General features: G+C 42.2%; 1 protein-coding gene across 1 annotated transcript in view; it reads left to right on the top strand.

Annotated features, from left to right (window-relative positions):
* Positions 1–11,970, top strand: part of ULK2 (unc-51 like autophagy activating kinase 2) — a 37,421-nt gene extending 25,451 nt beyond the window's left edge. The window contains exons 17-28 of the mRNA XM_054287273.1: positions 409–554; positions 783–863; positions 3,617–3,903; positions 4,010–4,203; positions 4,817–4,926; positions 5,738–5,890; positions 6,490–6,698; positions 7,938–8,116; positions 8,973–9,091; positions 9,443–9,600; positions 10,547–10,682; positions 10,771–11,970. Of these exons, the coding sequence (XP_054143248.1) occupies positions 409–554; positions 783–863; positions 3,617–3,903; positions 4,010–4,203; positions 4,817–4,926; positions 5,738–5,890; positions 6,490–6,698; positions 7,938–8,116; positions 8,973–9,091; positions 9,443–9,600; positions 10,547–10,682; positions 10,771–10,838 (1,840 nt within the window). The 3' untranslated portion in view covers positions 10,839–11,970. The remainder of the gene's footprint in view (positions 1–408; positions 555–782; positions 864–3,616; positions 3,904–4,009; positions 4,204–4,816; positions 4,927–5,737; positions 5,891–6,489; positions 6,699–7,937; positions 8,117–8,972; positions 9,092–9,442; positions 9,601–10,546; positions 10,683–10,770) is intronic.
* Positions 11,971–15,377: the final 3,407 nt, after the last annotated feature.

The following is a 15,377-nucleotide window of genomic DNA, read 5'->3' on the forward strand; positions in this document are numbered from 1 at the left end:
AACACAGCAGCAGTAAATGAGAGAAGAATTGTTTTTTTCTTTCTCTGACGTTCAGAGAATGGGAATCCCAGAAAATCTTTGGGAAGTTGTGCTTTGCTTTTCTCTGTGAAGAGAAATGTGGCCACATACTTGGTTGGGAAATAAAAAAAATTGATGATAAGTTTTTTTGAAGATTAGGTCTACTAAGAGAAGTCTGTTTTAATGTTCTCAAGTTAACAGACTATTATGGCATTCAACATTTAAAAGTATGGTAACAAAGGAAATTAAACCTTGATTATTGTCAGTATGGAAAGCTTAACTTCTTAGCTGAAGCAGCAGCATTTCCTTTAACTGATCAGACTCCTCAGGGGGGTTCTGAAGCTTGTCTCAAGGAGAGCACAGTGTGTGTGAGCCCTGTTTTCCTTGCAGAGCCGGGGTGGTGAGGCGCTCCAACACCAGCCCCATGGGGTTCATGAAGATGGGCTCGTGCTCTCCTGTGCCTGCTGACCCTGCCCAGGCCGTGGGGCGCAGGCTGTCCACAGGATCTTCCAGACCATACTCTCCTTCACCACTAGGTAAGCACAGAAATGCTCAGCAATTAGTAAAGCTTTATCTGCAGTCATTCAGAACTCTGATTCTTGCTTGAAATTAATGTCAAACTACAACACGCCCAGCCAGGTCATGTATGCAGAAATAATTTCTGTTAAATGGCTCACAGAAGTAAACTAACTAGGTTGTGAATTGCTTTAGCTTTGTAAGTGAAGTAGAAAGTGTAAATCCACATTTTGGTTTTGTTTGCATAGTTGGAACCATACCTGAGCAGCTCGGGCACTGCTGTTGTGGACAACTCCAAGGACATGAATCAAGGAGTAGAAACTTCTCAGGTGAGTGACTTTGGACAGTGCAATCAGCATTATTTTGCCAGAGCTTCTAGAGCATTTTGTGAAGAGGTAGGAGAGCCAACACACATTAGAATGGGTTAATAGGACCCACGGAGTTTTTGTGGAAAATGCCCATTTGTGGCCTGGTGACCCCTTTACCCATAACTAATTCCCTACACAGTAAGACAGCGACTGAAATTTCTTATTCTCAAGATGGAAAAACAACTGTGATGAAACTGTCCTTAACCAGGGCTGGTTTATAATGAATGGTAGTAACATGCTTCTGAGAATCTGGTTTTGATAGACCAGCTCTGTCATGCCAGTTCTCAGAAAGGGAGGCAGAGCTGCCAGTGCACAGCGTGCAACACGTTTTCCACATTCCCTTGGGAAATCATTGGGATCTGATGTTGCTGTTGCTAAGCAGTCAGCAAGCTTTGCAAGTCATAAATCATCATGGCATGCCAGCAGGGAAAAAAAAAAGAAGATCAAGAAGAAATAGGACTTGAAGATGTTCTGAGACTGTTAAAGATGGAATTGCACTGTAATGCCAGAAGGCTTTGGTATAAGAAAATGCAATTCAGCAGCTTGTTCTTCTGCTCTGTGCACATTTTGGGTGCATTTTCTTCTCTAGCTAAAATACTAGTTATACTTTTTATTTTTACTTTCTGTTATATGATATTGAAACTGTATTGTGAGTTTTTCTCCTATTTAAACACTTGTCCAAAGCCATCTGGGCATGGTAGAGCCTTCACTTCTTTCAGTAGACATGTCTGGGAATGGCTTCATCCATATGGAATAAGTTCTATGATGTGTCTCAAAAATTGCCTTGATAATTGCTGTGCCATTGGCTGGCTCAACAAAAGGAATGAGTGAATCCTTAGATATGAAATGGTCTCTTAAAAAGTGAGAAGGGGTGTGGGTGAAGAGAATACAAAGCACCGTGTTTGCTTTTCTTGTTGCAACTTTACTTTGGATAGAGTTTTGTCAGGCTGTTGGTTTAGTGCCTTTTGCCAGTATCAAACTAACTTGCAACACACCACAGCAGTGTTTTTGTGGCTGGCAGGGGTTTTAATGTTTCATTCTTCATATGTTTTCTGCATTCTTTTTTTTTCCTTCTTAGTTTCACTTCTTAATTTGAAATGACTGCAGTGGTATTTTTGTTTGTGCAATACCACAAATTGCAGCAAGCCTGTCTCTCAGCATTTTAATGGCTGTGGGAAGCAGTTTTTTGCTTTGGGTGAGGTGAGGTCATCTGAGCTGAGATTTTTCTAAGGACTGAAGATGTCTTTCGTAATGTAGCTCCTGAACTAATTGAGCTGTTCTTGCTGCCAGTGGCAGCAGAGGACACACTTTTAATTCAGGAGCATTCCCTGGGGGTGCCAACAGCACTGGAACTGTAACCAGTGAGATTTCAGACTGATCTAAAACTACAGGTGAAGAGTTTCCAGTGCTGTGAGACAGACAAGCAGAGGGATTTCAGGCAAGCACATTCTTGGCTGGAAAATTAATGAGAAATAGACTTGATCCCTCTGCTGGAGCTGCAGGCAGGCAGACTGTTCTGAAACATGCTGCCTAATGGAGGGGAATGAAATCAAGATGAAGTAGCTCATATTCAAAATCCAACTAGTAAAAACATGGACTTAAGAAGGCTGAAGGATGTGTTGTAACAGCTGGACACTTTGCTGAGCAAACTGCAAGAAGTTTGGGGTGGTTTTTTTGAGCAGACATGAAATGAAGCCTCTCTGAGAAGATTCTCGTGGCCAGCTTTAAAATGGTTGTATGGTTCTAGTTGTATGGTTCAGTTTTTTCCCCTCTTCCTTTTTTTTTTTTTTTTTTTTTTTATTTTTTCTCTTAAAACATGAGTGAAACTCCCTTCAGTGTCAGTTCTTGGAGGTCACAGGCAGGCATTTTCTCTGGGAAGCTGTGGCCATAATGCTGAAGTCTGATGTACTGTTTGTAACTTTGCACAGTTCCTTATCATGAGACATAAAAACATACACCAGGAACAGAACATTTCATCAAATTTTAGGCCTAATTTTGAAAGAGGAGGGTCATCTTTAAGTAGGTGAGGTGTTGATAAATATAGTTATTTCCCCAGAACTCTGTTTAAATGATAACTTAGAGCTCTCCCATTTGCTTTAGGAGAAGCTGCACTCATACCTAAGTGTGAACTTCCTCTGTCAGCTTTTGAAACAAGATTCAGTCTGACAGACTGAAAAGTAAACAACTGCTCAAAGTCATGTCCCCAAACTGTTCCATCTGAATAATTTGGTTCTTTTTAGTTCCTGGTTTTCTTGCAGGAACATGAGCTGCCTTTGTCTGTAAATGAAGCCATTGCACACAAAACAAGTCATTAACATGCAATGTCCCATTCACACTCTTGTTTGCAAGAAAATCATTCCAGGCCTTGAGAACCTCTATTCAGCTTTGGATTTCAGTGCTGGTTGTGCCATTCCTGCTGAATCCAACCACTTTATTTGTCTTGGTGCAGGTTGCCAGATGTTGTGCAGCTGCCAGGACAGCTGTCAGCCTGAAATTGTGCCCATTTGGCAGCTTGGAGGTCTCATCAGTGTGGTGTAGCAATAGTTCAAATAATCCATGGGCCAAATCCATTCTCCTTGCTGTCTAGTGAGCTAATGATCAAACACATCTCAATATTTGCAGTTTAATGTTGTTCTCTGAAATTTTGAGTTTTATCAATGTATTTTGCAAGCACTGCAAATAGAATTTTACCTTCTTGTTTGTCATCTCCACAGGTTCTCCTGTGCCACCATCTCAGTCCCCACAGTCCCTTCTGATGGGAGCCAGGTTGCAGAGTGCTCCTACTCTCACAGATATCTACCAGAACAAGCAGAAGCTCAGAAAGCAGCATTCAGACCCAGTTTGCCCATCCTATGCTGGCTATGGCTACAGTCATTCTCCACAGCCAAGCAGGCCAGGCAGCCTGGGGACATCCCCCACCAAGCACATGGGATCCTCTCCCAGGAGCTCAGACTGGCTCTTCAAAACCCCCCTGCCCACCATCATCGGCTCCCCCACCAAGGTTTGTTACATTTCCAATCCTCAGTCACACACTGCCTGAAAAAAAAAAAATTCAGGGCTCTAACTTTGATTTTTTTTGTGTGTTTTCTTGCTTTTGATTCTTAAAGGCAACAGCTCCTTTTAAAATCCCTAAAACTCAAGCATCCTCCAACTTGCTGGCCCTGGCAAACCGCCAGGGCTTGGCTGAAACGCCGCTGCAGCCTAAAGATATCACTGAGCCAAGGGACTTCAGCCACTTCCACTCCAGCCAGGCAGCTGACAAACAGGCAGGAGAGCAGCACAGCAAAACCACCTTTGGCAGGTAGGCACTGCCAGGAACAGAACATTCATCAAATTTCAGGCTGAATTTTGAAAGAGGAAATGATATCTTTGAGTAAATGAGGTGTTTATACAAGATATTTCCCCAAAGCTCTCTGTTAAAATGATATTTTAGAGCTCTCCCATTTGCTTTAGGATAAACTTTGCATCCCTGAGCAGCACAACTGCACACAGCAACTCTCAGAGGGTGAAAAAGCTGTAAGGGGATGCTGAGGTTTGGTGTGTGCAACAGAAACATTTTGTACAGGCTATAAATATAGCAGAGACTTCCTGGAGCACTTTGTGTTGCTGTCTAGTTCCCTTTTGTTTTGATTAGCTGAATCTGGAATTTCATTGCCTCTGTAAAGCCTGTAGAATTTTTGCTTGAAAATATCTATGGCAAAATTTGCAACATAAATTTTTCAAGAGGAAAAGGTCTCTTTATTTTTATGGATTGCTCTATTTTAGAAGATCCACGATAACAAGCAAGATTTCCATTTTTGTTGAAAAATTCTCTGTAGTAAATACCAAGAATCTTGGTTATCCTTAGTTGCAAGTTGGATGATATTCCTGAATAACCTTTTTTTTTTTGGGATTTGATGTGTTTTCCTGTCCAGGTCTGTTAGTACTGGGAAGCTGTCAGATCAACAGGTAAAAACCACCCTTGGGGGCCAGTTGTACCAAGGCAGCACAGACAGCCTCAACACAGAGAGACCAATGGATACAGGTGAGGATCAGAGTGATAAATCCAAGCTCTTTCCCTGTGCCTGGGTTTTTATGGAATGCCAGCTGGATCACAGCTCTGCTTCCAGCTTGGAGAATTGGTTCTGACAATTTTTAGCCTCAGCACAGAAGGCTTTTTTTAATGTTTAAGGGGATCTGTTCCATTTCTTTAGCATAGCTTTAAAAATAACTGAGACAGGAAAATACTTATTTCTGTCTAAACATAGAAATATCTGACTGCCTGTGCTGGCTGGAGGGGTTTGGGATTTTCTGGTTTGGTTTTATTTTTAATTTAGCATTTGTGGCTTTTCATTTTCCACCTTGATTACATATGAAAGCCGATTTATATCGCTCTGGGTGTTTGGTTGGGTTTTTTCTCCTCCTTCCTGAGTTTGTCCCTTGCCACCACCAGAAGTTCTCCCTTCTGAGCAGGTGGAAGGAGCTCTGCAGACAGGGCTGGTCTTTAGCCTCCAGACCTGGCACAATCTGCCTTTAGAATTTTTCTGCTTTGTCTTTTACTGCAAAACTGACATCTTCAGGCTCTCAGGGAGTCTCTGTTGCTCTTTTCTGGGTGAGAGTAGAACACTGAGGTATTGAAAGTAAAAATACACATTAAACTGCACCTTGACTGTCTGTGTCTCACCAAGACTGTCCACTCAGCTGCTTTTATTTCCTGTGAGAACTTCTAACTTAGTCCAGGGCTTGGATCTGCATCAAAGCACATGGTGTTGCATTGCTCCAATTTGCTGCATATAATTACTTCTTGCTGTGATTACATGGAATAAGGACTGACTTGCTAAAATGTTCTCTCCCAGCTCCAGCAGGAGCCTATGGAATTGCAATGGCAACTCCATCCATGGCGAGTGGGGCAAGTTCTCGGGCTGTCATGTTCACTGTGGGGTCCCCTCCAAGCAGTGCCACCCCTCCCACCTGCACCCACATGGTCCTCAGAACCAGAACCACCTCAGGTAAGGCTTTCCTGGCATTTGTGTGGGCATTTCTCAAAGGCAGCACTTGGGCTTGTCCAATTCTGGGGCCTGATTGCTACCCTGGAAAGTAGAGATTAATACAGATGGTTTCTGCCTTTTTCCCCCAAAGAGAGTCAAAGGCACAGATGTACAATCCAGCTGTGAGTAACCTCACTGGGAGTGTGATCTCCATGGCAAAGGTGGAGAGGGAAAGTCAGAATTCTGATTTTTGCCTGCTGCCATTCTTTGTCCCAGAAGCAGCACAGCAGGGGTGGGAGCTGCAGTTTGGCAAGAGCCAAATGTCAAATATCAGCCAGCATCAAATATCTGTGCTGCCAAATATCAAAGAGCTCAGGGTGAAGGGTTCAGGTGGGCAGTGTGAGCCACAGCACAAGCTGCAGTCCTTGTCAGCCATGAGTCCAGAGCTTTAGGAGTTGTCACTGTTGTTGCATTTCACCCTCTGCACTCCCTGCAGGGCCATGCAGGAGCAGTGAGGAGAGACTCCATGGGGTCTCTGTGCTGCCTCCTCCTGTGTCCCTTGCTGTCACCCCCAGCCCCAGGGCTGCATCAGACTGAATGTGTGTGTTGTTTTCTTGCAGTGGGATCAAACAGCTCTGGAGGGTCCCTGTGCTCCACCAGTGGCCGTGTGTACATGGGCTCTCCTCCTGGCATTTACATGGGCTCCTCTCCCCCAGGGGCTGAGGCAGCTCCCAGTCTGAAGTACATCCCCTATGGTACTTCCCCTCCCAGCCTAGAGGGATTTATCACTTTTGAAGCTCCTGAATTGCCTGAGGAAACTTTAATGGAGGTATAGAATCAATCATTTCATGTTTTCTAATGTGTGATGTTGCTGGTACAGATGTGGTAAATCAGGGTTGCTCCATGTGCTTTGTAGTTTCCTCTGTGCTGTCTCACTTGTTGGTTTTTATGTTTAGGACCTTGTAAATATTGCTGGATCAGTAGTTGCCAGTTTCTTTTTGGTAGTTATTGCTGGCATTTGATATGTTTGAATTGGTAACCAGAGGAACATGTTTGCTTTTGTCCCCCAGAGCCTCCCAGAGAGGGCTCTGTTCATGCCAGTGGCTGTGGGTGCTGACAGTAACAAACCCCTCTGGGCATTTCATTCCTTCCTCACAGTCAGGGAATGACTTCAATCCCACTTGTGGGAAGACTGTCCTATATTTTTTTAGGATGTGTGGGGGAGTGACACTTTAAAAACACAAATTGGGGTGGTCTTTCACCAGAATGCTATTCTTGGAGTGTACATTTCTCCAGACAGATTGCTGTTCTGGTTTCTCATTCACATGTTGCTGGAAGGTGTTTGAGTCCCTATTGGATATCTCTTATAACATGAATGCTTACCAGTGCACTGTATTCTTTCCACAGATAGAATTTTAAATGTATTTAGACCTGTATTATTAATTAAAATATTATCAACATTGCTAAGATATGTTTGATTAGTTTTGAAGGCTTCTTTTTGAGGAGGAGCTCTGCATGTGCTCTGTGTGTTTTACTGACAGAGCAGCACTGAGCTGCTCACTCCAACTGAAGTTTTTAGTCTGAACTGTACACTTTTGCCACCTTTTGACACAATTTAATTCCAGAACCAGGTGTAAATTACAGTGAGGCAGATCAGTTCTTTTGTAGGTATTAAGTCTATTACATAATAAAAGCCAAATGTTCCTCCTGGCTCCTCACACAAGTGCCAAGCATACTTTTGTGTTGCTGATAATAAAATAAATAATTTGTCCAACTTGTGATTCCTTTAGTTCCTCAGGTTTCAACACAGAACTCCATGTACCAATTCCTTTGGCTTTGTTGAAAGACTCCAAAGTTTAAGCTACAATATCTTGAATTCATTAACAAAGAGAACAAGTTCAGATCTGTTGGGGCCCATTTGGTTCTGTCATCCCTAATGCTGCCTCTAGCACAATGTGATTCCTGCACAGAACTGACATAACAAGAAATCCTGAAGTGATTAACAAGAGTTTTAAACGTGGCTGATGGCTCAGAGTGGTTAAATTGCTGTCATCTTTCCCTCTGCCAGAGAGAGCACACAGACACCCTGCGTCACCTGAACATGATGCTGACATTTACAGAGTGTGTCCTGGATCTGACAGCAGTGAGAGGGGGCAACCCAGAGCTCTGCACTTCTGCTGTGTCACTGTACCAGATCCAGGAGAGCATCGTTGTGGATCAGATCAGCCAGCTCAGCAAGGAATGGGGGTGAGTTTGCAATCAGAGAGAGAATTAGTCAAGATCCAACACTTAAAAATGTATTGAAACTCTGCCCTTGTTGCTGGGAGTGATTGCTTTCCTGTAGAGAATCTTTATAGGAATTATTTTTTTATGAAGACAGATCAGAAAGAGCAAAGATAAAATATTTTTTTCTGTTCTGCCACTTTCCTGGGGAAAGTATCAAGCTCAGGCTTGAGGTCAGCAGTGCATTCCTTTCTGAGCAAGGAAAATTATGTACCAGCTTCATGCAGATCTGAGCCCTCATCCCTTCCTGTTGACTGAAGGCCTGAGGTGGAGTTTGGGAGGGGAGAAGTGTCCAAATTTGGATTCACTGGACAAAACAGTCAGCCCTAATACAAAATCAAAAGCAAGGAAAAATGTGAGAAGTTTGAAGTGGTAGGAAAGGGCAGTTCTACTTCCTGCCTTTTTCCTGAAGTAATAAAAACCCAACAGAAAACCCCTGTCAAGTGTTTGCTTTTCACAGCTGAGAATTCCAGGGGGATAGGAAATGAGAAGTACACCCTGTCCCTTGTGGTGAGACACTGACCTCGGGCAGAGTCCCCACAAATAAGTGCTCCTTTCTCAAAAGTCTGCATTTAAAGCAGTTTGTCTTTGCTGCTGCAACTCCTAAATGAGCAGATGTCCCCTCACCCCATGACAGAGTGTTTGTGAAGGGAAGGGAGGGGAGGGGTGGAGCTGCATTTTAAACATCTGTCTGCCTTTTCTGCTGTTGCTGGCTCCTGTGGGGTGTTGTGATTAAAAAGTGATGTCTGCCCCTGGGTTGAATGCATTCAAAAAAGATATTTTGATGCATAAATTACTTTTTCTCCCCTTTTCTCCCTAGACAAGTGGAGCAGCTGGTGTTGTATATGAAAGCTGCCCAGTTACTGGCATCTTCTCTGCATCTTGCCAAAGCACAGGTCAAATCTGGCAAACTGAACCCATCCACTGCTGTTAAGCAAGGTAAATGCAACATCATCTAATTTGCTTTGCTTGTGAATTTTCTTTGCTGATACATCACTCAGAAAGCTGAAGTTGCAACCTTTGTTTTGTTTTTCTTCTCTGCAGGAGAACTGTAGATATGTAGAATTGCACAACTCTCATAGTAAACAGCCAGAAGCAGTTAGGAAATGGGTATTCATTAACTTGAAATGGAAATTATGTGATAGATACTCAAGTCATAGAAGTGGTGGAGTAAATAAACACTAAAACTACAAATTTAAACAAGTTTTCTTTACAAAGCTGAACTTAGGCTGAGTTGTTTGAGTTTTGTTTGGATTTTTTTTTTTCAATTTCTTCTTACCTTTCTCCCAGTTGTGAAAAGCCTCAATGAGAGATACAAATTCTGTATTGGAATGTGCAAAAAATTGACAGAAAAGTTGAATCGTTTCTTTTCGGACAAGCAAAGGTTCATTGATGAAATCAACAGTGTGACTGCAGAGAAACTCATCTACAACTGTGCTGTGGAAATGGTGAGTCCCTCCTCTTCCCTGAACTCAGGAATTGCTGCCTTCTCTCCCAGATCTCTTCTACAGAACCAGAAAATAGAACTGATCTTTTCAGTGACCACAAAGGAAAAGTGAACTGCTTTAGTGATGAGAGGGAATTCTTGTGTCACACAAAAGATTCTGACAAATGTTGTACTTAACCCTGATGGTGGTGCTGTGCACAATTAATTAATTTATTTACAAGAAAATGCAGGTGGAAGAATGAGCATATTAATTCATATTAAAAAATGCTTTTATAGATTTTTTTGGTGAGGAATAGTCTCACAATTAATTCATTTATTTACAAGAAAATGCAGGTGGAAGAATGAGCATATTAATTCATATTAAAAAATGCTTTTATAGATTTTTTTGGTGCGGAATAGTCTCACAATTAATTCATTTCTTTACAAGAAAATGCAGGTGTAAGAATGAGCATATTTATTCATATCAAAAAATGCTTTTATAGATTTTTTTTGTGCAGAATATTCTCACAATTAATTCATTTCTTTACAAGAGAATGCAAGGTGTAAGAATGAGCATATTTATTCATATAAAAAATGCTTTTATGGATTTTTTTGTGCAGAATATTCTCACAATTAATTCATTTCTTTACAAGAAAATGCAGGTGGAAGAATGAGCATATTTATTCATATAAAAATGCTTTTATGGATTTTTTTGTGCAGAATATTATCACAGCACAGGTGCTGTGTTAGAATCTGTGTCAGATTCTGTGTCAGAATCACAGAATGGTTTGGAAGAGACCTTAAAGATCATCCAGTTCCACCTTCGTTTTGTTGTCTTAGTTACAACAACACATCAGCTAAATCAAAGCTGAAAAAGAGTTTCTAATGACACTTTTAGGTGATTAATTCTGAATTTTGCATTTTGCTGCCTGCCTAATGGAGTTTGTGAACTGTCTGACTGATTGCAGGTGCAGTCAGCAGCTCTGGATGAGATGTTCCAGCAAACTGAGGATATCACATATCGATACCACAAGGCAGCCCTGCTGCTGGAGGGACTGACTAAAATACTGCAAGACCCTGCAGATATAGAAAATGTACACAAGTGTAAGTTCAGCTGAATAATGAAATTACACAGAATGAATTAATTGTAAAATAAGTCTGGTGATCACCTGTGTTGTGCCTCTCTCTGCAGATAAATCCAGCATTGAGCGAAGGCTTTCTGCACTCTGCTACAGCACAGTGGCTGTGTATGAGCAGTAGGAATATCCTGAGGACCAGATGGTGTGAACATAAGGGACCACATCAGTGATACTGCACTTTTTTCACTACAGCTTCATTGTTGTCCTTGTTCTGCCCCATGTGGAAGATGATTCTTACATTTCTGTGGTGACTACCAAAGAAACAGCAGCGTATTCAAAGAGGAGAAATTCCAAAAGTACACTTGCCTTACCAATCCAGCAGCTCCTTTTCCTTCCTAGCAACAGAATTTAAAAGAATCTCTCTTCACATTTCAAACTGATCCTTGTACGTGTGCTTTGAACTGGAATGATCAGGGGTTGTTGTTTTTCCCTCGTGAGGTTTTTAGGGAGCGGATCCTTCTGCATCAGGTACAAAAAAAGACATTTCCCTCAGAAGATTGCCTCAAGAGTTTTTAAAGCTGTTCAGTAAAATGTGGCTGAGTGAATTTGGGAAGCCCTAACCATGTGCAAGTGCTGCTTGAAGCTTTTTGGGGCTCAGCTGCCTTGTCTGGAGCTCACCTGTTGTACACATGGCTCAGGTTGTCATATGAAGGGATGGCAAACACGCTCTTACCCCAGGGGAAAAGTGGGGATGGAAAAAATTCCCTCCATCTGTGCAAAATCCCCAGGGGGTTTTCAGCTGATGTGGATACTATTTGATGATCTTCTTCCAAAATATTTTGTTTTGCACTAATTTACTAAAGCAACTGTATATTCATTTTTGAAGAACTAAATTTAAAAAAAAAAATCTAGAGAAAGAAGGCACAATGGACTTGGCTGAATTTCATTTCAGTGTACATAAAATTCTTTTCAGAATTTCAAATGTAGCTTCTAGAAGACTTTCAAACAAACTGTGTAAAAACTTGTATTCATGTGAACCTTGCCATTTTATACCTATTTGTCTAATACTTGAGTAACTACTGCTCTGGACTTTCTCAGTAATAGCAATGTTGAGTTGCTGGTTGTTTGCTTTTTCTATAGATTTGGTTGCATCTTTTGTTGTGCATGCAATATGTGCATTAATGCCTGCAGTCTTTAGGGGTGTAATGACAGTTCTCTGTAGTTTGTTTCTTGGGCAGTATTACAATAAATACTGTAAACTGAAAGGTTCTGCAAGGAACCATGCAAAAAAAAAAGTTAAAAAAAAAAACAAACCAGAAAATAATGTTGTGGTTTGAGATGCTGATAAAATGATGTAGGATCTCTACAAATAGAGTGTGTGAAAAATCAGGATTATTTTGTGTGCATTTTGGGGGAGAGGTGGGAAGCTTCATTTAGCCTTATAGGCATTGTCATTTCAAGCATCCCATGAGATCATCAGGACAGCGATTTGCAAAGTATTTGGGCAGATCAGCTTCTCTGGAAATGGTTCCTATACTTTGTTTTTGGGACTTTTTTTGTTACTCAACTGCTTGAATACTTGAATAAACCATTCTCCAGGACAAAATCATTTTAATCCTCTTAAACACAGTGGTCTGAACTATTTGACAAAGTTGTACAGGGCTTACACATCAAAATATTGTTTCAGTGTTGGGATAACCATGTGTTTCCTTTACTTTGACAGAGTAATGTACTTTTTACCTTATTTATCTGTATGAAATTCCAACAGTTAATTTGAAAGTGTTTGTTTATATAATGTTTGTATTTTTAGGTCTTTAATACGGTGTTTCTACCTCTCCTTTGTAATTGCATGCATTATTCTTGGAACTAGGTAATAACTCACGGAACTGTTGCGTAATAGCCTTTTTATTATGGCCTGTATAAATGTATATTAAGGTAAAAATAAATACTGACACTAGAAGTGTTTCTATGGTACAACTGAGTTTCTGTGTCTCTGTGACCAGAGGTGTTAAATGTAGGAAAAAATCTTTATTTGCCTGGTTAAAGAAGTTGCTGAATATTTGCTGAATTTTCCCCCCAGCAGGGCAGTATGGGGCAGCATCCTTGAGTTCTTTATCTCTGGATAGCTCAGGCACAAATTGTCCCTGAGTTTGTTTTTCTCTGGCTTTAGCAAGACAATTTACCCTGCTGCTTTTTTTTTTTATTTCCATTTTTTTTAAAACTTGGATTGGAAGACAAAAATGCTAAGTAGGATCCTGGGTAACAGCTGTATGATCTCCCAACAAGGTGCTTATTTGTTGCCTCTAGCAAAGGGGAGCTGTTGGGGCTGCCAGAACAGCAAATACAGAGCTAATTGACAAAAGCTGGCAGGAAGTTACAATTTCTATCCAAAGTTGACAGAAAATGGGCTTTGTTCACCTCACAGCCTGTGCCCTCTGCCCAGCTGAGATATGCTGTGGGAGCTGCTGTGTGGATATTGTATTTTTGAGCTGTGCTATCAAATTTTCCCCAATTTATTATTAAAAACCTCTCCACTTGTGAGTTGCACATAAAGAGGATGAGGAAGGAGTGAGCTGGGAATGCTAATGATATGTCTGAGCCTGAGTCTAGGAACAAAGCAACAGCTTTAATGCACAAGTCTAGGAGATAGGCTGCTTTTCTCAGGAACTCACTGGGTTTTGTTGGTTTTCTTTCCTTTCAGGATTCAAGCTCATTCTCCTTCCCCTCTTGCCAGCAAGGCTACAGCTGCACAAACAGGAGGAGAAGAAAAGGGCTATTCTTGCTGTTTTCAGGAGGAGGAGGAGACCAATGTCCATGGCCTGTCTTTCTGCATAAACTCATTCCACAGAGATCCTGAAGCTGTCCTCTGTCTTTGGCTCTCCGTGCTCAACAGCAGGTGCTTGTTTTTAAAAAATACTTTTTTTTTTTCCCCCAGCCTTTGAAAGATAGAACTTGAAAGGAGAGATTTGCTGGGCTTTTCTAGCTCAGCTCTCCAGCATCTCCTTGAGTGTTTTGCTCCACTCTGTCCATTTTATAAAATGTCAGCTGAAAAATCTAAACCACTTTTTGATTCTGACATTTGCTGCTTTTCATAAGCAATAAGTTGAACTCTCAACCCTTCCTCTGACACAGAGGAGGAAATCCTGTTAATTTAACTTGCAACTTAAGATGCCGCAAGTTATTCCCAGGAGCATTTTGAGGAGGGAGCTGTTGCTGGGACTGCCTGGGTTTTGCATAGTTCTTGCTGTTATCTTGTACAGCTACATCAAATTATTATCCCATCACCTCAGGGTTCAGAGGCAGTGACTTGTGATTCCTCCATGTCCCAGTGCTGTGCCCAGCTACACCAAAAAGGGAAACTTGCTTTTCATCTGGAGCAGGGAAAGCTGGATCCTGCTGCTTCCAAAGCTTGTTGAGGCTTTGAAATTCAGATAGGCTGGCTTGTGACCTGACTTGTGACCCACCTCCTTTTGGATTCCTGCTTCCTCTCCTATTTTGGGGACTTTTTATTTAAATTTTGATCCTTTGACTTCTCTGAGCTCTGCTTGCCACTATCTCTTTTGACAGTCCAGGGTGCCTTTTAAGTCTTTAAGCAAATCTCTGTTCAACCTGAACTTCCCCATCTGACCTGAGCCATGCTGCTGGCTGTGGCTTTTCCCAGAGTGCCCCCACAGCTCCTCCTTTCTGCAGAGGACTGGAGTCCATCAGGGTCACCCCTCTCCTGAGGTCTCCAAGTCAGCTGGAGCCCAGCTGAAGGAAGCCTTGGCACTGCTCCTTGGGACAAACACCTTTTCAAAAGGCTTTTGTGCAGGGCAGGCTCCCCCCTCCTGGCTGCCTGCAAGCCAGCCGAGTGCCAGTGGGGCTGTTGAGTCTTGTTGCAGCCCTTGTGCCAATCATTCCCATTGTTTCTTTGTGTCCCTTTCACATTTTCCATGGCCTGAACTCTGTCCACAATGCAGCCCACAGACCAGGGCTGTGTGTCACACAGTATCTCCTTCTGGCAAATGTGAGATCAGCCCCAGCTTTCAAAACAAGTGATGCCACGAATGAACTGAGCTGCATTGATTCCTGTAGGTTCCTCAAAAACCTCTCCCTGTTGTTCACCTTCTGCACCACTTTTATGGTCGAGTGCTGTTTGGGTTTGGGTCTGGCTGAGTTATGTGACTTCCAGAAAACATTTGGAATTTGGGACTAGGCAGACATTTAAACAGAGATGAAGGATTGTACTGAAAACTTGAAGCTGTGTGAGTGTGGTGTGTCAGCTAAAAGGACATTTATTGATCAGCTGCGTTGTGGTGGACTCTTGAAACCAAATACTGCACAGTTTATTTTCCAAACCAAAGTCCTCCTCTCCCAGGCTCTGCTGGGTGCTTTTGGAAGCACAAGGGCTGCTCCCCAGGGCAGGGCAGTATGTCTGATTGCTGTTAATTGACTCCAAAGGGGGGTGAGGGCTACAAGGACTGAGGGGAGGGGGGAACCTTGAGCTCAGCTTCTCAATAAAACACCTCTTGCTGCTGTAACCACAGATTAGAGCCCCCCCAGCACTGCTCACCTCCCAGTGACTCTGGAGTTCCATTGCTTTCCCATAAATAGCTCCCTTTATTGTTTCTTAGTGATTGAATTAAAATAGCAAACACTGCCAGCTCCCAGGCGTGGGGAGCACGGGGTATTCCTCTGTCTCACTCAAGATCCCACACTTCCCTGAACTCCTCCTGTCTCA

This window comes from Melozone crissalis, unplaced genomic scaffold, assembly GCF_028551555.1.
Source record: "Melozone crissalis strain CALT ecotype California unplaced genomic scaffold, PUWL_Pcris_2 ptg000057l_1, whole genome shotgun sequence".
NCBI classification, from domain to species: domain Eukaryota; kingdom Metazoa; phylum Chordata; class Aves; order Passeriformes; family Passerellidae; genus Melozone; species Melozone crissalis.